Raw genomic sequence first — 22,150 nt, forward strand, 5'->3', positions numbered from 1 at the left:
GGACGGGGTCGATCGGAAAATCCCGGGATCGTAACCTCACAGAGGAGTCGACAACAAGGAATCGTGGGACTTTTCCCCACCAGTTTGAAAACTGTATGCCTGCAGCAAGAATCTTTAGCGCAGGCGTTGGACTTTGGAATAGTCAGAAGGGAGGAAAATTAGTAGCTGCATTCGGAGATCACCTGCTGCATCCTGCATCCGATCATCAAATTGTTCTGCCTACCCTTGAAGAGTCAGTATCGAAGACCTCGACTGACCGCACGGAGCCCCGGCGTTCGGGGAGCGTGATCTCCGGGACTTCTCAACGTTTCGTTCTCGCTCAACAGCACCGTCGTTCTAGAACCCCAGAACTGGTACGGACCGAGAAATGAGACCATATGGAGGTGCCGTAGGATCCCTAATAATCTACAACAATGATCGAGGAATTGGAGTGCCCAGAAGAGACTTTGTCACGAATACAAGATCGCCCTATGAGATCCCCAGCAATGCATCGAAATGGAACATCCGTCGACAAACGATCTCGGAGATCATGAAGCTAGCAAAGGGGCCCGATGCCCGATCCCAATTCTCTTACAGGGGCTTCCCTGATCTTGGCACTCTTTAAAATCGATGCATTTCCCAATCGTTTCGCCGTGTTGAATAAAGGATTGATCCACGAGGGGACAGGGCCATATCTTTTGTGTGAAAACCCCCAGGAATGAGTCGTAAACGGAGTCAAGGAGTCAAATCTTCACGGATAACTCCCGACCTCTGTGCCTGAACTCGTGTGAGATTTCCGAGAGTCCCGCTAAGGAAAACGGGTGTAGTCCGATTTCCGCGAAACTTATCCTCCTGTCAAAGCTATCCAGAGCCTAAGCTCGGCCACAATAGAGAGTTTGACGACCCCGGAATGGCTCGAAGATTTCTCCATTCTGTTTCCAGATGCACCACCGACCACGATCGGTTCACCCCTGTCGATGGAAGAAGCGTCCGAGCTCCTCGGTTGGTGACTTCGACATTTGCGATGGACCTATCTCTCCGAAGTCCTTCCGTGGGCCAAGATTGAGTACAAAACTGTCATGCTCTCCCGGGACGTGGGGCTCGAAATGCTCCCGTCCGAGGACGACTCACTTCGAGGTGTCAATGAGGCTCTGAATTTCAAGCACGAGACGTCGCGCCGTGCAGAGAACCGCATCGACATCGTGGCGCTCAGCCATTTCTGAAAGGAAGAGAATAGACTTATAAATTGCTCTCTGGGAAAATCTCATCCTCCTCTCCACCATGGAGGCTCCAAAGAGTTCGAACCCTATCCCAGAGAAACTCTCGCGAGCTGTGCATGGGGGCTCCCGATTGGCATTCGGGTCGTTACAGCAGTCAAGGAAGGAGGTGCTGATAAATTGACGTTCGAGTCTCCACCTGAATATTCAAGCTCGGATCCAAACTCCAAACTGTTGTCTGCAATTTCCCACTCGAGTATCCATTCGCATGTGGTAAACAAGATCCGGTCGGAGTTTTTTCAAACGAATCCTGAATCGTCCGGCGATAATACCCGTGGCCCGCTCATGTCGACTGTCGACGACTCGCAAGAACAAATATTTAAGTCCGCCCACCCGGCATGGAAATCTGAGATCGCGAGGGAATCTCGACAAGCTTAGTCGATTCCGTGAATCATCCACATTCCTCTGAAGGCAACATTGCACGTAGATGAGCCGATGTTCGAACACAAAGAAATCTGGACAGACTGATCGACGCTGACCGAGAACTGTCAAAACAAATCAATCCGTTCAACGACAGAGTCGACGATAACTCATCTCTCTGCAAAATGTCGAATGTGAGTACTCCCGATGGGGTTCGCTCCCTAGAGGAATATACGGAACCACATCGAATCATCGATTGACCGTGATGAAAAATCCCACAGAGATCTAGCCACTCTAGCCTAAGGAGTAACCAAAATGGGTGTCCCTGTCAATGGTGCATCAAATATACGCCAAGCCTGAGAAAATCGACCAAGCCGACCCTGAAAATCCTTCCGCATGAGCGTTCCACCTTGCCGGACGCGTGCCGTGCGCTGCGGTCACGCCTCCTCCGGGTTAGAATGCTAAGGGCGACGGAAGCTGAGAGCATTTCCTCTGGGGAAAAGCAGACAGATTCCGACTCGGGGAGCTCTACGACCAGAACGGACTCGACTGAAGGCGTAAGTGAAAGTTTACCAAAGCCAACATCCAATGCTGGTCCCCATACTTCGTTCGAGCTCCCATCTTATCGCTTCCTTCCACAGATTCGGTCCAGTATGAACGACTCGAGCGTAATCGCAAAGCTAGAGCGAATGGCTCTGAGCGAGAGCGCACGAGTTGAAAGAATTCTCCATGTGAATCACTTCATCGCGCCGAGCGGTCTGGCCGCGATACGCCGCGAGAGTCCTATCCCGTCGCCCTATAGCGATGTGGAACCTCCGAGAGAAGATGAGTCTATAGAGAGTCCGGACGATGCCGAAGGAAACGGCACCACTGACGCCTCGTCTCAAGGCGAGGACCTGAAATACGCCGGGGAGGACGGGAACTTCGGTGATTTCGAAGACGACTCAACGAACACTGAGGAATCCGGCGAGGAGAAGCGCGTTGTTCGCCGAAACTCACCAGACCACATTGAGGATCGACCGACAGTTGAGGACGAAGACACTCGCGACGAAATTTGTGGCAGCGATTCGCTAAGTTCATCCGTATGCTCCACCCAATGTAGTACCTGTCCTGAATGCGATGACGCGGAATGCTGCAGAGGAAGCGAGTGCAATCTATCCGAATGCGACGCCTACGAGAACATCACCAATTCGGACTCGGCTGAAGATCCCGAAGATGAGCTCCGCTTTCCAGAATGGCCGAACCATACTTCAAATTCCTCTGCCTTCAGATTTAACAGACGAGTCTCCGATACCACGGGAGAATCTGACTCAGCCGATGAATCGCCCGACACGTCAAGTATCGAGGTACGCTATTCCTTCTCAGGTCGGTGATACGCCGCATATCCCGGAACGACTCGCAATCTCGGGTTTTAATTATTGGGCACACTCGCGGAGATGCGGATCGAGCGGGAGCAGGCCGCTCCAATAAGCGAATAGAGAGCATGTCCTTCGTGGTCCCAATGAGGTCGACCCTCAAGGTCTCCGCGGAGGGTTTTCCGGTAGCCCGTCATTCAGGATTGCCGTTTGTTTTCGTTTCCATTTGGCATCAAGCTCCACGTTCCCTCATCGACCCCTCCTGATCGCATGCGGCTGCCGGGAATCTATTCGGGACTCCTTCTCGGTCGACTCGGGTACATTTAGGCGAACCGTCGAGGGCGACCTGCTCTGGGAAATATCCGGTTGAACACAGTTTGGTCGCTTGCTTGAGTCCGGGCCGATGGGGAAGAAATTTCGATGCTGTCAGAGAGCGCAGTATCCCAGCGGAGCGTTCTGAGAGATTCTTTGGAGGTCGACGTTGTTTCCGAAAATGGCTCTCGAATTCATTCAGCCTTGACGTGAATCCACCTCTTCTGATGACCCTTGCTGCCATCCTCTTGTATTCACGGAGGGGCTCTCTCAGCTCCGAGATCGGTTTTCTTGTCTGAAGATCCTTTCCCGGAGAAAGGCCCGACGCCCTAACTCTAGGGTCGTCACGGCTGGGGCTCCTCGAATGGGGGCTCCTCGGAGAGTTCTCCTGATCAGCTCCATCGAATCGCTCGACTACCAAGCTTCCATCCGGTGGACTTTGTCGCTGTAGTAGACGGCAACATAAGGTTCTCAGACCTTACGTACAGGGCTCCCGATGCGACCAGGACTCCCGCGCGAAACGGGGTGTCGCGATTCGCAGCGAGCGGCTGTGGCGCTGCGGTAGCGATTGGCTGCCAGCAGCGCCGCCGCTACCCACGTCCAGCTGAGCGAGCGCCTTTCCAAGATGGCGTCATTGAATGTTAGTGCTATTTGTATATTGTGCGAGAAGCAGTGAAGGCTGTTGATGTTGTGGTGCTAGGTCTGCAGGAGACTGCACAAATCTATATAGCATTGCAGCGACGGAATCTAACCAGTTGAATCCGTAATTGGGAAACTCGCGCTCTGTGGGAGTCTTGAAACTTATCTCCAAGTCGGTGATTTGGACCAGTCAGCAGCATCTACTCAAGCAGGCAGCCGAGCAAAACCAACCTTGCAATCGACCACCTCAACTCTTCTCAAGTTCTGTTGATTTTCATTGCGATTCCAAACTCGCTATTCAGTCAGAACCCCTTCGTCAAACTTTGTTCAGCGTTTCTTTCTGTATTCGGAACTCGTCTCACGAGAAGACAAAGGTACGTACGTGTCCTTTCATGATCAACGTTAGCTTTTGAGCGGGAAGCATCGATTCACTTAATTCGGACAGTGTGATCTGCGTGAGACTCTATTGAGCCGAGAGGGGACGAAAGATTCCTGCTCTCATCGATATCCGAGGGAAGGGGTTTCGCATCGAGAGATCCAATCCGTTTGAATGAGTCCAGCTGCAACTGACGTCGTGTTCATGGTGCTGAGAGAAGAGCTAAACTTCGGCCAAACATTCTCTCGATAATAATGGCTAGCGAGTGCAATGACATGGTTCAGCAACCTTAAACCAATAGCTCGTTTGAAGCTTCCATCATCCCGAAGTAGTGGCTGGATTCCTTTTACTCAATAAGCAGTAGGAGACCGTCACACATGATCGGGTCTGTTTGATGAGGCAGTGACTCATTGCTGAATTCAGTCGAAATGTTTTCCAAGTTATGAGAAGATCCTGTAAGCAGCGAGGAAACGCGCAAATTCCACCAACACGTTATCGGCACGGTGATGCGAACAAGGATCTGATAATGGGAGACGGGGGATGCTCGTTCCCTAATCCTCTTGGAAATCGGTCTAGGGATAGTAATAATAGGTCCATCCGATATTAGCTTATCCAGGCTCTGTTTTGAAAAACAACCATTTCGCGGACTCTGAGCGTGGGAGTCGTATCGGTGCCGGCAGCGCTGGAGCGATCTAGCCGCAGGAAGCCGAGAGATGTACAGGGATCGCATTCCCCACACAAACAGTTTTGATAAATATCCGTGAGTTGGCATTCAGCTTCCGTTCATTGGAGCCTCTCCGTCCGCGCTCTCTATTGCTTGCGGGGTCTCTGTTACGGGATCATTCGAGGAAATTAAGTCCCTCGCGATCGTCTATTGCGGGAAGTGGTGTTCTGAATCCCGAAGTTGATGCGAAGTTCGATAATGTCGGGGAATTTCATCTAGATTCACCTGGAATCCACGTTCCAAACAGCTGAGAGCTCAGAGTCTCAGCCGTGAGCCTTATCGCTCTATTCGAGAACGAAATCCTATTCAAGGGAAGGCGCGCACGGCGGTAGAGACGGCTCGGTGAAGCACACGTAGCTTTTCGCGGCAGATCGATGAGAACTGTCGAGATCCGCAACCCTAAGACGGCGTATGCGTCCCGCGCGACTCACTCGGGGGTCAGTGCTGAAGAGTCCTTTCTCTTTCCAGATGCCCAGCGAAAAGGAATCGAAAATGAATTTGTCCGCCCTCAAGCAAGTCGACCCAGAAATCAACGAGATCGTTGACTCGGCCGCGCAGGTAGCTCTATATCAGTATTCGACACAAACAGGACAGTGGGCAAAAACTGAGGTGAGTAGTTTGATTGAGGTTGAATAGCCGAGTCTTGATTGAGCGAATCTCCGAACCCGGGAGGGATTTCTCCACCGACGCCCGTGAATCCGGGCATCTTCTGACAGAGCTTCATCCTTCTCTTCATCAGGTCGAGGGCGCGCTGTATGTATACGCACATCGGAACGCTCATCAGCGAGGTTTGATTATACTGAACCGGAATTCCCCCAAGAACTATAAAGAGCCAATCAGGGCCGACATCGAGTTCAAAATCAAGACACCGTTCTTGATCTACAAGACGACAGCCGGTCAGATATTCGGGGCCTGGTTCTACGTCGAAGAGGAATGCACCCGTATCGGCAATCTCTGTTGTCGGCTAGTGTCGTACCTCAAGAAGCGTGGCAAGAACGAGAGCACGAGTGGATCGCAACAACAAGCCGATAAGAACCAGCGACAGGGTATTTCAATACTTCAGAATCTGCTTCCTCCGAGCGCTCTGCCCAAGGGTGACGCTCAAAGCGGTGCGAACATAATGAGTCTTCTAAAGAAAGCCGAGGGCGGATCCGCTCAACAAGTAAACGGAGCTGGTGGCAACCAGTGCAACAACAACAGCAGCAGTAACCACCACAACGGTAACACGAATCACCAGCATCAGAACGGCAAGGCCAAGAAGCAACCTCTGACCCCGAACAATAACAACAGCCACAACGAGGGTGGCAGACAACAGGAGAATGGACACCATAGAAAGGCAACAGGTGAATCCACGCCAGGAGTACCCGTCGTCCACAAGCCAGTGCCTACGAAATCCCTCCCGTCTTCGGTGGAGCAGCTGTTCAAATCCGCTGCGAGTCCGCACCAACAGCAAAATAAAAAGCAGCAGCATCACCAGCAACAGGGTTCGTCATCGACGACGGCAGCGGCGGCGGCGAATCAGCCACAGAAGCAAATCTATAAATCGGTGCCGGAATCGTCCACCCCGAAAACTCCTCGCGGAGCTCAGGACGGTGGAGGCGGCGGCGATCTGGAACGTCTTTTGGGTGACCTCACACGATCCTCTCTCGAAAGCCCGCCGCCGAGTGTGGCTTTGGTGGAGACTAAAGTTGAGGTTCTCACACCCCTGAATCCTTGTATGGCGTCTATTCTCAGCAAACTCAACGAATCGGCTCAGAAGGTCCAACGGGAAGCCGAAATGGCTCGAAATAGCCCAACGACGGAAGAAGCGCTCCTACGGGCGTTCAAGGCTCCTATACAGAGTAATGGACTCGAGAAGAAGTTGACTCTAATTACGCCGGAAATGCTGGAAGAGTCCCTTTCCCAGGGACCCTCAACTCCGCCGCAGACGTTGTCTCGTTTCGAACTCAAATCGGCGCTCCTGCATCTGTTAGACACGGATGACGAGTTCTTGACGAAAATACACAACGCATACGTGCAGGGCGTGAGTCGGCGTAAGTTTTGAGGTGACATCGGAAAACAGGAGCCCCGACGGTTCGAAGATACGAAGCGGAACGATTAGTGAGATCGTGATCGATTACGATGGCGATGATTATTTCGATAATGATGATGATGATGACGTCGGATCGATCGTCATTAGCGAAGAATCAAAGGAGATGGACTTGAAAATTATACCTTAATGATGATGATGATGATAGCGGACGCGAAAGCTCGACAGAAAACAATGAAGAAGTTCGACAATGGAGAGGAGCTCCGCTCTTGATGATCATGATGACGACCTCAGGCGAGTAGACTGAATAGTTGTCGAGCGAATTTCATTGGAGCCTTGCGGAGTCGAAACGAATAAGATACAGACCAACACACAGACATAGAATACTTCAACAGAGGCGGGAGAAGTCCGGTGAGCACAACGACACTATGATTCGTGGTCCACGAAGCCGGTGAAGCAAACGTTCACTCCAAAAGAGAATGGAAACGCAGAGCTACAAGTGGACACCGTTCATTGCTCGAAATATTCGATAACTGTAGCCAGCGAACAACTTTCGCTCGCAAACCGTAAATGGATGATACACTAAGACACACCCGGGAACACACATTTTCGAACGTTCTGTGCACGTTTACATGGAAGGTCACGGGACCTAAAACGATCGATCGATCAGTTGCTTCAATTCCTGAGACAATTGTTCGAACATCAATGTTATAAACCATCGAATCGCATCCATACATCTTGGAGAATCCATACGTCTGAATGATAGCATACTTTCGAACTCATCGAGCCGTAAATACATGAATACATATAGACAGACATACAGACGAGCGAACACGGTTGCCCAGCGCATGAGCTGTGTGCATTGGAGAAGAAAAATGCGAGCGCACCCTCATCCGCAACTCTCATCTCATGTCTGACAATGAGTGGAAAATCCCGAAATAATCTGCGATGGCCAAGTCGAGACGGAACCCCTCATTTTCGCCCCCGTACGTGAAGGAGTGCAATGCCCTGGCTTCGTGAGACCTCTGGTTTTATCATGTTATTGTCGAATGCATATGTGAAGGGATGGTGATAGCGTTTTCCCCCTTTGAAGTGGCTCCCCTACCGGGAAGCTCTCCTCCTGACAGTGCTCATTCCGCATTCGATGACACGCAATTAGAGCGAAAGCGATGGAGTCGATTGGAAGTTCTCGCGGATTGGGAGTTGCGAAAAAGGAATCCGAATGGCGACAAGGACGCCAAAGCTTTCCACTCGGATCCGATTGATTTGAATGAAGAGACGATTGTTTTGTTTTCGACGTTCTCCCTTTCGACATACTCAATCGATTTTGAGTCGGTTGAGGAGCCGCGCAGGAAGGCGAATAGCGTCCGTGGTAATCCTTTCACTTGATTCTGTTCATGGTTTTCCAATCAGAATCTTCATAATGATCAAATGTCGAATCATTGCACTTGTTCTCGAACAGATTTCCCTGAGAGAACAACACCGATTCGTGGAATTCCCCGAGCAGCTCGAGTCGATGAATGCTGTGGCTGTCTGGATTGAGATCGTCAGAGCTTCATTTTTCCTTGTCTCGCCCAAAGATAGCTCCGACGATGTGAGCAGAGCGAAATTTCACTCGACATGACCACCAACTTCCTATTCCCTAGCCTCGTTCCCTGGAACCTTGTGAAATGACCCCAAGCGGATCCAGAAGGACCGTCTAAGGTCCGCGGTGAAGCTTACATTAATTGGGGCATTCCTCCCTTGAAATGGGGAGAGAAATAACGTTTTGTTGTTGGTGTGAAGTATCTATACGATGACGACGATGATGACCAAGGCCCTTCCCGAAAACGCCCCTTGTCTCGATTGTAGATGGGAAGAAACTCACTGATCGGAATTCTTTTGGTGTGGAGTACCATTTCGAGAATAATGATCTATGGAGCCGGGAATGTGACTTAAGCGTGTGATTAGACTTAGAGTTTCGACCCGAAGCCTCGACGGGAATGTTTGTCAATGGCGAACAGAGGGAAACACGTCGCCCCCGATTCTCGGCGATCGCTCGAGAATCGGATTCGTGGCGGAGTCTGTAAATTTCTTTTCGCGTTCATCCAGAGATCGGATAGCCAACGAGCCCCACAGCCAGCCCGAGAAGGACACGCAAGCCGATATTGGGCATGCATTGCTCTCTAATGTTGTTGATGTTGTTTGAGAACACACACACTCACACATGCGAATAGCACATTCAGCCGATTTTTGGCTCTGACGGGTTCGAGGGCTCCGGTGTATTTTGTGCAGTATTAATGATCAATCACCTTCGGCTGACCGAAGGTTCTTGCTCAGAGGAAATGGAGACGTCGAAACGTTCAATGGCTGAGACGTTAACCCTCATCTGAGACGCGAATCCCGAAGCCTGGAGACATCTCCTACTCATAAAATGTAAATAAATAATTATATATCATGAATCATGACAGTGGCAACGATGATGATATTTCCGTCCGTTGGACGCGAGAAACCGGTTGTCGTTTTTGTCACCGGAATTCGAAATCGATTTCTCCAATGAGGTCTCTCCAACCGAACGACACGCGTCGATAGTGCGTCCCGAATCTTCCCTATTTCCCCGCGACAATTTCACGGCATCTCTTAAATATGAATCCCTGTACCGACCTATTCTTTACGGCCCTCCTAATACTCTCGCACATCCAACCCGATTCTCCCTCCCGCTTGCGGAGAGGAGTCGCTAAGAGAAACGACGCCAGGATACGCTGTTTGAAACGTATAACCCACAGGGGCCGTAGTGCAAGAACATACATAGACATCGCCGGGCCACTCGATGACAGAGCGGTCTATGCGACGACAACGCGACCTATAGGTGCCATTTCTCTGTAACAATTAGTCAGTCAAGAAAGCTTTTCCCGAGCTGGACGATGTACTAGGCGAGGAATGATATGTCGAACATGATAGAACAGCAACGTGTACGGTATCGACGGAAACCTTATCGATTGTCGCCGCGAGTGAGGAAGTCGCCATGCCCATCAAATGATCTCATTGCGGAGGCAGCCTTTGCGCCCCGCTTCAGGAACAAGCGTGCTATTGGAATTCAGGCATCGCAGAGTCTTCTTCTCGCATGGAAATCGATAATGGTCACCGTAGGCTCGAGTCGTGGAAAATCCATGAGAACGATCAATATGATTTGAGTGCGAATGCTCGATTTGATTAAATCCGAGATTCGGGAGGATCCGGCTCGAAAATCTGAGAGAACGCCGAATTGCGTTGTTTGTCGATTTGCAACTCCGAGGCACCTCAAATTATAAACCCGAAATCTGGAGATTGGTGTACGCTTACAGATTCGATATCAAAGGAAATCTCCAGACGGACCTTAGCCTTCGGAAGAGGGGTTGCGCCAAAAAAAACAATGATAGCTTTCCAACTCTCTGCCGCAATTCCATTGTCGATCGAGGAAAAATATGTTGTTTTCCGATTCGGACTCCTAATTTACGGACGATCCGTAAATTTCTTGTTCGGTCCGCGCCAACGAGTCCGATCGTCTTGGCTGAGAGCACAGGATTCCCTTGTTCTCTGCTGACCAGAATATTTCTTTTCTTTCCGGCTACGGCAGCGGAAAAAGAGAATGGTTCCAGCCGAATCATCCGAGATTTTCACGTCGTCCTCCGGATGGAATCCTCACCGAATTATATATCAAGCAGACCCTCGAATGTTATCCCTCCGAAAACTTCTATCAACTCGATTTGAGGTGATCGCATGGGAAAGAGTGGCACGCGGGGATCGTAATCACCCGAATACAGATGCAGAAATTCAATCCTTATATTCGTCATGCAAAGTGAGGAGATCCGATTTAATCAAGAGCAAACACAAGAAAAAGATTGCAAACTCCGCCCAGATGGAGCATAAATTGTTGAAAAAAAATCCTCATTTCGACCGCGAAAACAAGAATGAATAAAACTTGATGATTCTTCCATTGATCTATCCACTGCGTCATTATTTTTCGAAACAAGTATTCCAGACGCCGCGTTCCACAGGATTTCTTTGGGAGACCCCCGGAGCGGGAATCGGGGCGCGGGACTCTGACATGAACGGAGCCCACTGTCGTTCGGCGGCTCGTAGACGCGGTCTGCATGTCTCGTGCTCTGCATCCCTCAATTTCGCTTTCGCATCATTCTCTCCGAACTTCCGCTCTTTCCGGACCGTTAGCCAAACCTATATAGATTTGGTTCCTCCCCAAACTACCTGATCAAGGTTCTGGACTCACCGTTGAAAAACCGTATGATATCTGTGAAATCCATCCGATTATCGATGATGATCTCGCGATAATATTTCACCATTCCCAGGGCAACGAAGAGGACGAACGAAGAGCTCGCGACGTGTTGAGCGGCCCAGATCGTCTCCCACACCTGAGTATCGAGCAGCTTAGGTATCGGGTCATCTCTCCTCAACTCAGCATGTAATGATGAAGTCGTAGAATTTTCCTGTTCCCCACTGACCTTGAAGACGTCATCGTAGACCAGCTCCCGTTTGAAGTCGAGTAGGAACCAGCGATAACAAAAATAGAAATGCGTGTAATCTCCGTTTTTTTGCATCAGAGCGAATATTTCGCCATCTAGAATCTTGAGCAAAGACGCCATCAGTTAGACATTCAGCACCCTGTTTCCCGGCCCGAGCAGGGATCGATCTAATCAATTCCCGTTAGGCCGGAGGGAGGGATAAGCCGGCTGCTAAGCCCCGGAGCTCGAAATTCCACGGCCGAGTTTCTCAAGTCCCTCTCCGTTCCCGGTTTCAGAACTGGAAAGTTCCTCTCCCTCTATGGACATACTTGGATTAGAGAACGCATGTTGGCGAAGTGTTGATCCATGGCGTTACCCTGCGGGAAGTTCGAAGCCATCCGTTTCATGAGTTCGCGGAAACACGAATAACACATGACCTCTGGAGGAAAAATATCGAAACAATCAGGTATCAATTGCGCGACCCCTCCATGTTCTTTCTTGGAGTCGCTCAAATGGGGAGATAGGGCGGAACCGTCCTCCGCGTCTCGCGGAGCGTGTCTAATCCGCATGAATTTCCATGGATGGAGGCAGCGGATCTGCGAATTTCTAAGGGCGCCTACTTCGAGAATGATTTGAGTCCTCATACCATCGTCAAATATGACGAGAAGAGGTGCGGCTAGATCGCACATTCCCTGAACGTAGCCTACGTCCAAATGCTCCCAGACGTAGGTGCACATGACGTTCCGCAGCTTATCGAGGTTGTCATTGCTGACGAAGTAATCGATATTCCGGTCGCAACGACGCACGTCTTTATCGATTCGATGCATATTCAATCCGAACAGATCGAGAAGGTCGGACTGCAATCGGAGCGTACAGAACACATTAGAATCAATCGCAGAGCCCGAACCCTTCCCTCTTCTGCAGCCGTTCGGATTCAAGAGCAAATCCTCGTCCTCTTGACCTCGATGATGTCTCTGCTTGCGATTCCCGAATCCGGAATCGAGACAAGTCCCGCGGAAACTCACAGTAAACGCAGCTCCAGAAGAAGAGGCGGGTGATGGGCATTCGCTCCGAGCTTCAACCATTAGCTCATTGTGAGAAAGCGAATTCGGAAGGTGATGCATATCTTCTTGACAAAAATATTCCTCCTCCGAATAGGAAAGTTTGCTCGTATTGTTCTGTGGAGAAAAAGTTTCTTCCCGCTAGAGAGCTTGTTCATCACTGTCTAAGAGCCGCCAAATTCCTCTGGCAAAAGAGAATGGAGTCGATATACCTCTCCGCTTACTACGACGGTTTCCGCGGGCTGATCTACGAGGGTAGTTTCGGTTCCTGTGAATATTAGTTCCGAGAATGGTTTCAGTCCGCTGAATGCGCGCTCAAATTTTCTCGGCAGCGACCTCGGGATCTACGTTTACCTGTCTCGTCGTCGAATACGTCATTATTATCACTCCTCATCTGGATCGCAAGCGATATTTCCGAACATTGGGTCGTCGATCCTCCGGAAGACAGTCTCAGGGCTGCAGCGGTCTCCTTGTCTCGTTGACGAACTGAAATTCGAATATTGCTTCGGATCCCGAACCTCGAGCCCGCGATTGGGGATTCTTGCGAAGCAATACATCAACCCGAAGACAAGCAATGATGTGATACCGATCGGATCTCGTCGGCAACCAAAACAGGTACTATCTGAATCGAGACCAACGTGGGCCCCCTACTGACCAATCGCTTCAGCAGCGAGCCATTCGGACATCGTAGACTCGAACGAGTCGTGTGTTTTATCATCTTTTTCCTTGCACTGCTGATATGTGTAGCTCATCTTGTAGTGACCCAGAAGGTAAGGCCAAACCTACGGTGAATCGGTTCGAATATTATTGTCCAGCCGTAAGTCAGAGTCCATGATGCGAGGAAAGAGCCGGAAATCGGAGGGGGATGCTCTTCGGGGAAGTTAGGGAGGGGTAGATTCGAGAATCTCACAGAAAATAGACTTTGTTCTCGAATTAAGGATCCACTCTCGCAGCAGGCTGAGAATCGCGACGACGGGGAATCTCATTTGATTTAATCTCTGAAAGGAAGTTTTCGCGCAAATCAAATTTCGGAGGAGCTCTTTCAAATACTCACTTTTTTCCGGAGATTGGGTTCGAGGCCTCCGAAGTACACGAGACGGAAAACTTCTTGTGGATCTCGGATTGAGCCGTCATTATTCACCAGCTGATCCCATCGCTCAGGTGTCAATTTCTCCTCAGTACTCGGAACGATATTGTGATGAACTAATCCAGAAAGGTGGGTTCGCACTGTGCGCAGGTGCCGACAGTGAGCAAGCCCTGCGGAAAATTTGAGCAAATCTCATATTCCCCTGAATGTCAGGCTATCTAATGAAACTCTGGAGGCTCGATGGTTTCGTCCTGAGAAGTGAACAAACTGCCGTATCCATCCGCGACGACTCACATCCATAGAAAGCTCTGCTGAGGATTTGCTTTCTCATGGTGGAACACAAAGCCTCGAGCGTTTCGCCTCCGTTTTTAGAGAAATCCTTCGTATCCGGGCGCTCAATGCACTTCTGAAATGAGCCACAGGGGGCAGAAACGAACAAGAATTTACGCTTTGTTCGCCGATTCCAACGCCCCGTTTTCCGACCTCGGAATTGAGCTTTGCCTCGAAGAAATTGGAAAGTCGAAAAGTTCCTCAAACCTTCTTCCCGTTGAGCAGATTGTCGGACTCGCTCTCTTCTACAGATTCGCCGGAAGTGCTCCCGCTAGCTTGTTGAGTGATCTGATGAGAGGTGGGAGAAAAATCCAGAGACCGGGATGAGATGTTGAAACCGAATCCCGAATTCTCTGGCAGCACGTCCAGAATATCTCGACCTGAGGGAGTTCCGGGTACGGCGGAATCCCGGAAACTTACAAGCGATGATTTGTGCCCTGCGTGAATCACTCTGAATACGAGGTCCTGGTCTCGATTCGAACAAATGCTTTGGCGTTTCAGCTTTGGTTGGACGGATCCTCCTGGAGGAAACACGCGCACGAGAGATTACTAGATGCGTACTCAGGTCCCCTTCTGCGCTGATCCATGGCGAAAATCACCAGGGAGACATATTGAGACTTCAACCACTCGAAATCGGCTCCCGAAATCAGGAGTTCGCACGAGTCATTCAAGCCGAGAGCTCTCACCGCTTTGGCTGGCCGGTATGCAGAGTGGAGGGTCTAGTCGGCTGTGCGGCAGTAAAGCGCCTTCAAGGCATGTCAAGAACTGGATCAGATGAGAATCTCCGTTGGGGAAAATTATTGGTGACCTCTGGACTCCATCCTGGCCGACGAGGACGAGGCTTCCGCCTTGATCAGCCTTCTGATGGCAGTGCAGATATACGACTTCTGAGAGCTTGACCTGGATTTGAAAGCTCGCTGTCATCCGGTGCTCACTGAATTCCCGCACTTCCGAAAAGCTTCTCATTGAAGGAATAATTATTCTCGACGGGAGCGCATACGATCTATCGGAAAGGAGGCAAAGACATGCTGCCGGGTCTCGGCGCATTCTCAGGTTCGAGTCCCGCGTTCCACCGCGAGCAACAACAAAGTTCGAGCTCGTCATTCCTCCGTCGGGAGCACCTTCCCCATAACTCCCGCGGGGACTCATCGTAAGCTGCCTGCGAGTCGGGTCTTCAGCCACTTCTCGAATTTCCGATGGAGGCGACGGGAATTTCGCAGGCACGCCGCGAACCCATTTTGTGCTCGCCCCGGGGCAGGCTGTTGAGCGCCTACCTCTCAACATAATGATATCCGTCGTCGAAACTTCGAAACTCACCTTGATGGCATGCTCCCAATAAATCGAGTGCGGTGTGCCTTCGGCCTGGTTTGTCACCGAGGTCGTGGAGTCATTGCTCCCGCTCATCAATTGGTTTGGAGTCCATTTCAAGACCAGTCCGGCGGCGGATGGTTCATGATGAAGCGACAGATATCCCCGGAGAGGTTCCGGACAGTCGTGCTATGGCAAAGGGAATGACGGTTAAGGAAATTTCCATCTCCATTCGCATTCCTCGTGCTTGTCGGGGCGAAAGACTCCGAACTGGATTCGCTCACCGGGTGCACGGTTACATTGTTCTTTCCATAGATGAGCGTGGAGCGAGGATTTTGATGGAGACTTTCCACGTAGTCCCTGGCCTGACTGACACCCACAGAGGACCCGAGACTTCCCGCGGAATGGTAGCGCGACACCGAGTCCTCCGAACTGCTCCCTGCGGCTCGTCGATACTGAAACATATGTCGGATATTCAAATTTCAGGGAATCTCGTCGAAAGAAATTCTGTCCCTGCTGAATACGTCGTGGGGAGGTCTTCGTATCTCGCGTAATCTATTGCTCGGTCCTATGAAGCGGATAGAGAGCACTCTCCCCGCTCCCGAGGGAAACCGTTCAGGGCATTTCGCGAGCTCGAGAGAACGACCGAAGACTCTGGCTAGCCTCTCCTGACCCCGGAGCTCTTGTGAGAGGTCATCGAAAACTTACGCTGAGCGTGGGTCGTTTGCTCGTCGTGGGAGGTGTCGAAGGCGTTGGGTGCGAAGTCTTTTGGGATGGCGTCATGGGATTACTAAGTTTATGCCGCTGCACAAGTTCATCTGCCGGGGGATCCGTCCAGAAGTGATCCTGAGTTTTCATCCTAGTATAGTCGAGAGCGCATGGACCCACTGCAACGAAAGAGATTGGAATCCTTCCCGACGTCCGGAGATAATCTTATTTTATGTTCAATCGGAAATGTCGCGGAATTCATTTCGTCAGAGGCTTCCGAATAGAAGCGCCGAGTTGAGCATGGAGAAGCCTCTTTTGAAATCGACGACCAGAGTTCGGGATCCCCACATTGGACATCGAAAAATCGATTCTCCGAAAGAGAAAAGTAGAAGGGATAAATGAGCCCGGGGAGAGCTCTAACCCTGCGACGCGGGCCTACAGTCTCCTCATTCGGGCCGATCTCAATTGGGAGACGACCTTGCGCGACATTCATTCGTGAACGAGCCGATGATATGCATCGAGCGTCTGTCTCAGGCATTCGTCGACGCATGTTTTTGTGGCAGATGGAAAGGATGGAGGCCTCGAGCGGTTCACCGCGCAAACAGGAACACGCCGACGTAATTATTTCGTCCAAGCGATCAGACCTTCGCACGACTCGGAGCACGTCCTATTCCAATTATTCAACTGGGTTCCAGACTCGTGGCAAATACATACAAGCTCTGAATCACTCATGGCGTTTTCCGCGCGTAGATCTTACGCTACCCTCGCAGCTCAAATGTCGCATTTCACTCCAAGCAATCATCATTGGAACAATGGGCGAACCATTTCTCTCCCTTTCTCGCCTCCCCTAGCTCGGAGATCAAGAATAATTTAGATGGAGAGATTTCCGAGCCAACATTCTCCCACGGGGAGAGAGAGTTTTGGAGTCCTCCTTCGAAGAATTCCAATTTCATCTTGACTACTGCTCTCGTTGAACGCCTAGGCCGGATCGGAGGGCTGTCGGTCGGACAGACAAGACGGAGCCTTCGATCGTTAATGCATCGTCGACGCGTAGTGTAATTGGAGCGTTGTTGTGATACGACTAATTCGGCTTGATTACATCCAAAGACATTAATGTGTCCTCAGCATCGGTTTAATTACTCCACATGAACTCACCTAGTAATGAGGCGAGAATTTGGCCTGACACGGGATCGGCAACCAGAGCATCCTTCTCATAATATTTGCTGTAACATCATTGCTTGTTATCGGTGCAACCAATCGGTTCCAGTATCAAAAAACCGCAACGGCGATTTCCCTTTCAATTTTCGCTCATCTCCGGCTCTCATGGATCTGAGATTCGGAAGACCTTTTGAGATTCTGAGAGTGCAGTGAGAGTGGAGCTGCTCTCTTGCAATCTATCGTTTTGGTTCGTCAAGCACGAGCGAGCGCACACGAATTCATTGCATGGGGACGGACAGCACGTTTCAATGAGTTAAATGGATCTACTGTCGATTCCCAAGCGAAAAAGATCTCATATACGTAGATCCCCACATGAAATTAATGAGTCGAACTCGAAGATGTGTCCGCAGCGAGCTGCAGAATCCTATCTTTGGATACTAAAGCTCAGACGAGACGACGCCACGTACCTTGCATTCTCAACGAGATAATCGACAATTTTGGTCAAATGTTTTTCGAACAAGGCAATGCGGATCCACAAGTATCTGCATAAGGGATACGAATCACTGATCATTAGTGATCGGATACATCGGTGTGTAATCGAATTCGAATGAAGTTCCAGCTTTCGATGAGAGGGAGCTCCGAGTCTTGCTCTCAATCTCATCGTTCCCGATCGCTACGCCCCACTGACCTTATACTCGCCGCGGGACGTTTGCCGATGCTGGCGTTCCGCTGAGGGGTCCCGGTGGTGCTATCTCCGGATGATGACGACCGTCTGGAAAGTTTGACATCATTTGGCTGATTGCTCATCATCACGACATTTAATAATAAGGCCGCGGGTCCACCAATTCTCTCCCGAGGTCGGAGTCCATTCGACTGGAACGGTCTCCTCTTGCCCGGCCCTCGGTCCGTTGGAAGTAAATCATTTTCCCGCTCTTGTGCCGGGACGTCATGAGTCGGAAGCTAGATCCTTGCTTTTTCCTCTTTTCTTCACCATCACCCAATCTCATCGGTATACCGGGAAGAGCGGCCAATCCGTTCCGATCGCGGATCCTTCCGATCCTTATTTCTGTGAGGGGTCTCTCGGGGAACTCCTCGCTGAGAGCCTGTCCTAAAGACCTCCCGGTCGTGGAGCCGCGGGGCTGCCACTGTCCACTCCCATGTGGTTTACGCAGTTCCTTTAGGTGCTCGACTGTGCGTTCGGTAAACATATCGTTGACATCCACCAGGGTATCCAAATACTCCGTATAACTTCAGTGTCTCGGTCTAGAGCCTCCAGGAGCTCCCCCTGAATCCCGGAGCTCTACGATTAGGGTGAGTTTTCGGAAGATGAAAATCCGCTGCTGCGCTGACCGGTACCAGACACTCCGTCCGCGAACTCTATCTGACGTTTGACATCTGATTCAATGTTGAGAAACTAGCTCGAACATCCACGAGCGAATATCTCTTCCGGTCTAGAGTGGAATCGAGGTAGAAGAATCAGACAGACTTTCGCAATCGCCTCGCAATATCCGGTCGCTGTTGCTGTTGGGACACTCCTCTCCCTCGGATAGAAGTACATCCTAATTCGATGATAAATCTTTCCGGGACTCGGTGTCCGTCGCTGCTCCGTACACCGACTCGTTCCGGACGCTCGTTTCCAAGGACGAGGCTCCGCACTCGAGGGCCCAGATCCGCTGAACGAGCTGCCGCGGCTCCCCGACAGCATGTGGGAGGGAAAAGGCGGACATACGCTGAGGCGATTCATTCCCTTCGGCGATTTGCTTTTCTGCCTATCGACGTCTTGCTAGGCCAGATCATTCAATTCAAGGGTTCCGCCCGCCCCTCGCTCCCTGCCGCCTCTCCTTGATGCGATGCCCGAGACGAATAAAAGAGGCTTTTCGCGTGCGGGGATTTCGTATGATTCCGTGCAGGAGTCATTGTTGCTCCAGCTCAAACAAAGGGAGTTTTCCCGTCGCATTTGGACAGTCACACGCGTTCGCAGATGTCACTGACACATTCGGTTGTCATTGGAGCCATTCTGAGCTCCGCCTATCTATGTCCGCGATAAGGAGAGGGCGATACGCTCGAGATTGAAGAGTCTCATGCTCGCCTACTAGTTGGATCCCCCTGAAACGTGCCCGTTGAACGGCCAGGCCTTCTGGTCGGCTAACCCATAAGCGATCTGTTTCACTCCACCCGTATCGTCCTCTGGCAAGCGATAGCGACCGAATCAATGTTTCCCCTCGGAAGCTCGGTCCTCGTTGCATTATTTACGAGAAGCTCGCGGATGGCTACAGGTCGCGGGCCTCAAGCTCCCTCCATAAGGTCTCAAATCTCATCCACTCGAGATGCCACGTCCGGAAAACGCTCTTCTCGAGACACCTTGTCGAGATGCCCGCCGTCAATCGAGGAGTGTACACTCCCATCTCTGCGCGAGGGATACTGTCTAACCGCAATCCTACGAAACCAGCAGACGCTCTTGTCGAGCGTCTTGCTTCCTCCTGTCGTATCGTTAGAGTAGACTTCTCCTCACGAAATTTCCAATCGTCCCGCGGGTCGATGTAGCTAAACCGAAATTCTATCCCTACGCTCGGCTCTCTTTGTTCTTCTCGGTCAGCCGAGGAGTAACTCTTCTTACCCGTTCGGCTGAGGTGACTGTCGGAGAAGTCGTTCATAACTCAACGATCGTTCGAGCAGCAATAATGATGGCAACGACACTCCAGATATTCGAAGGGGACTCGGTAGTGTGGGACTCGAAACGCTGAATCAGAGACTTTTGTGAGGGAAATAAATTCCGTTTGCTCGGCTCCATCTCGGATTGCAAAGTCTATCGCAGCATCGCTACGTGCACTCTAAACCAGCGACTCTCCGACATTCTTTACAAACATCCAGCCTCCGGTCTACACTACTCCTACGAAGCGAATACCGTAGTGGTTCTTTTGCGGCTACCGGATGCCACGGCTCCGCCTCCCATCGCCATTCCCTACGTGCACGGAAATCCAGCCCAGACGCCGCGATAGTGTTTCGGAGATCCGAGGTTTCAGCCAGATTATCTTCTTCGTGCGCTGTCGCGAGATCTCGACGCGTAGGGATTGCCAAGCAGATGGAAAGTCCAAGGCAAGTTTTGGAAACGGATCTGCCTTATCTTATTTCGCTTTACTCTCTTCCCTTCAGATGGCGGAGTACTTCGACCATTCGCTCATGGGACGACTCAAGTGGCTCTATCTGCAGTGGGAACTACTGACGTCGATCTACATGCTCGAACCTTGGGAGAGAAAGTTGTTCAATTTCATCGCCATCTGCATCGCATTCACGTGTGGTTACGTTGGTTTTGTCATGATGCCCCGGGTCTATAACATTCTAAGAGCTTGAACTACGACGCAAAATTAAGAACAGCCCAACACCCATACATCATGTGTACAATAGCAATTATAACTTGAATAAAACGAAAAGCTATATCCTCTCGCGCCCGGTACAAGGGATTTTCCTCTCATTCGTGAAATCTGATCGAAGCCACTGACTCGAGTACGTAACAGAGCCGTTCGTCTCGAATGTCCGCCGGGGAAAAACAGATGTGTCCTGACAAAACTAGGTCAAGAAAGCCCTACGGAGCCATCTGGCTAGCGAGAGCCTGTCGGCTGGGTGTCCTAAGTAGGCTGGGTGTCCCCCTGCCCTTCTCGTCTCCGGGGCAAGAGGCGGGTAGGAGTGAAGAGAGAAACACGCTGCCGCGAGAGGGATAACTCACTTGTTCCCGTCTTGGATATGCTCGATGCGTTCGACAATTTGCACTACTTCGTATGCTGGCGAGAAGCTTTTAGCGATTTTCTGGAGCAGAGCCGTCGTCGAATGGGTTTTGAACAAGCCCAACGCCCGACGGCGGAGACCGTGAGAAAGGCACGCGTCTACAGCAGCTGTAACAAAACGAAAATATTTGCTCAACAAACTGCACGAGTGCACTCGAGTTATTCCCGCGCGTTCTCTCGTCTCTCTTCCCGAGATCAGGTCCAGTATATTCCATTATTTTTCTCCTTATTCCTCCTCCAAGGAGCGAGTCCGAAAGCTGCGCGAAGCAGCGAAACTCTCTGTCCCGACTGCAGGTCTTTTGCCGAAATCAGGCGACTGGCTGAGCTTTGATGAAGCCAGGTCACTCGATTGCACGCAATCAAGGCGACCGAGCTTTTACGGCATCCACGTCCGCACTGCTCGGGACGCTCTCTGAAGCGATTGGCTTGTATTCGATTCGCCCCCTTGCCGACTGATCGTCACCGTCGGAAACAACTTACCGCAAAGTGAAGTGATACTGCTACTCTCTTCATGCACGAACTTCCTCGTCACAGCCTCTTCCATGATTTGTTTCACCTGGAACAATTTCACGCTTGTTCTCGTATTCGATCCACAGAGTTTGTTGTTGACGATTGCACATCACAGCTGCAGTCGACAGTCCGGAGCTCCCAAACAGGTGGTGTCCCCAGTGTATTCGCGTGCTCGGAGGCTGTAAGCCTTGCATAGAAAAACGACATATGTCATGTTCTCGGGAATGATTCATGACTCCACTCGAACGCAGATACCGACTGGCGTATCGACAGACACTCAATTCGAATTCGATGATTCCGTACCAGAAGGTCGCTCATTGGGGGGACGGCTAGGAGCTCAACCTTGAAATTCCGGCCCTGTTCGGACGCGTTGATAGGAATTCCTGAACGAGGGACCGACGTCGTTGCGGCTCTTCCAAACTCGGGACCGCATCGGCGAATCAAGTCAAATCGCAGAAAAGCCCTCCGTCTCGTGTCGGGTTCGATTGAAACGATAGGATTCGAAACGGAATTTTACCTCTTTTTTCACGCTTTTCAAAAGTCGCTCACAAATCTCGGCCTGTTCCGTGACGGCCTGTTCCCTCGAAACCGCATCTGCGGCATCGGATTTGCTCCGGAATACTCCAATGAAACGAGTTCTGGCGAGAGGAAGAACATGCTGCTCTTCGGACTCCATG

General features: G+C 50.9%; 2 protein-coding genes and 1 long non-coding RNA gene across 3 annotated transcripts; 2 read left to right on the top strand and 1 right to left on the bottom strand.

Moving 5' to 3' along the window:
- Positions 1–1,106: 1,106 nt before the first annotated feature.
- Positions 1,107–22,113, bottom strand: LOC100904376 (small G protein signaling modulator 1). Its single transcript, XM_029112094.1, has 23 exons — positions 21,991–22,113; positions 21,444–21,519; positions 20,906–21,071; positions 17,870–17,953; positions 17,649–17,723; positions 17,179–17,246; positions 16,024–16,202; positions 15,600–15,770; positions 15,325–15,504; positions 14,694–14,907; positions 14,428–14,528; positions 14,215–14,295; positions 13,972–14,083; positions 13,645–13,847; positions 13,246–13,372; positions 12,945–13,076; positions 12,803–12,858; positions 12,555–12,707; positions 12,176–12,386; positions 11,859–11,968; positions 11,530–11,652; positions 11,298–11,439; positions 1,107–1,198 (listed from the first exon to the last, which is right to left on the bottom strand). Exons 2-23 carry the CDS (start codon positions 21,505–21,507, stop codon positions 1,107–1,109), a joined length of 2,844 nt encoding a protein of 947 aa, XP_028967927.1. The 5' UTR covers positions 21,508–21,519; positions 21,991–22,113.
- On the top strand, positions 5,491–7,219 carry LOC114828348 (decapping mRNA 1). The gene is made up of 2 exons (XM_029112140.1): positions 5,491–5,631; positions 5,762–7,219. The coding sequence occupies exons 1-2, from the start codon at positions 5,491–5,493 to the stop codon at positions 7,064–7,066; spliced, it is 1,446 nt and encodes a 481-aa protein (XP_028967973.1). The 3' UTR covers positions 7,067–7,219.
- Positions 18,350–20,624, top strand: LOC108864545 (uncharacterized). Its single transcript, XR_001951208.1, has 2 exons — positions 18,350–18,492; positions 20,335–20,624. It is a non-coding gene; the product is annotated as an uncharacterized LOC108864545 (long non-coding RNA).
- Positions 22,114–22,150: the final 37 nt, after the last annotated feature.

The sequence above is a fragment of the Galendromus occidentalis genome, unplaced genomic scaffold (genome assembly GCF_000255335.2).
Source record: "Galendromus occidentalis unplaced genomic scaffold, Mocc_1.1 scf7180000077484, whole genome shotgun sequence".
In the NCBI taxonomy this organism is placed as follows: Eukaryota; Metazoa; Arthropoda; class Arachnida; order Mesostigmata; family Phytoseiidae; genus Galendromus; species Galendromus occidentalis.

What these genes read in the sequence shown, in the direction of transcription:
- LOC114828348 (XM_029112140.1), top strand. Translation starts at nt 5,491, where the DNA reads ATGCCCAGCGAAAAGGAATCGAAAATGAATTTGTCCGCCCTCAAGCAA. An exon ending in GACAGTGGGCAAAAACTGAG is followed by an intron (nt 5,632 to 5,761) that starts GTGAGTAGTTTG and finishes TCTCTTCATCAG; the next exon opens with GTCGAGGGCGCGCTGTATGT.
- LOC100904376 (XM_029112094.1), bottom strand. Translation starts at nt 21,507, where the DNA reads ATGGAAGAGGCTGTGACGAGGAAGTTCGTGCATGAAGAGAGTAGCAGT. An exon ending in CAGCAGAGCTTTCTATGGAT is followed by an intron (nt 13,848 to 13,971) that starts GTGAGTCGTCGC and finishes AATTTTCCGCAG; the next exon opens with GGCTTGCTCACTGTCGGCAC. An exon ending in TATCATACGGTTTTTCAACG is followed by an intron (nt 1,199 to 11,297) that starts GTGAGTCCAGAA and finishes TCTTCCTTTCAG; the next exon opens with AAATGGCTGAGCGCCACGAT.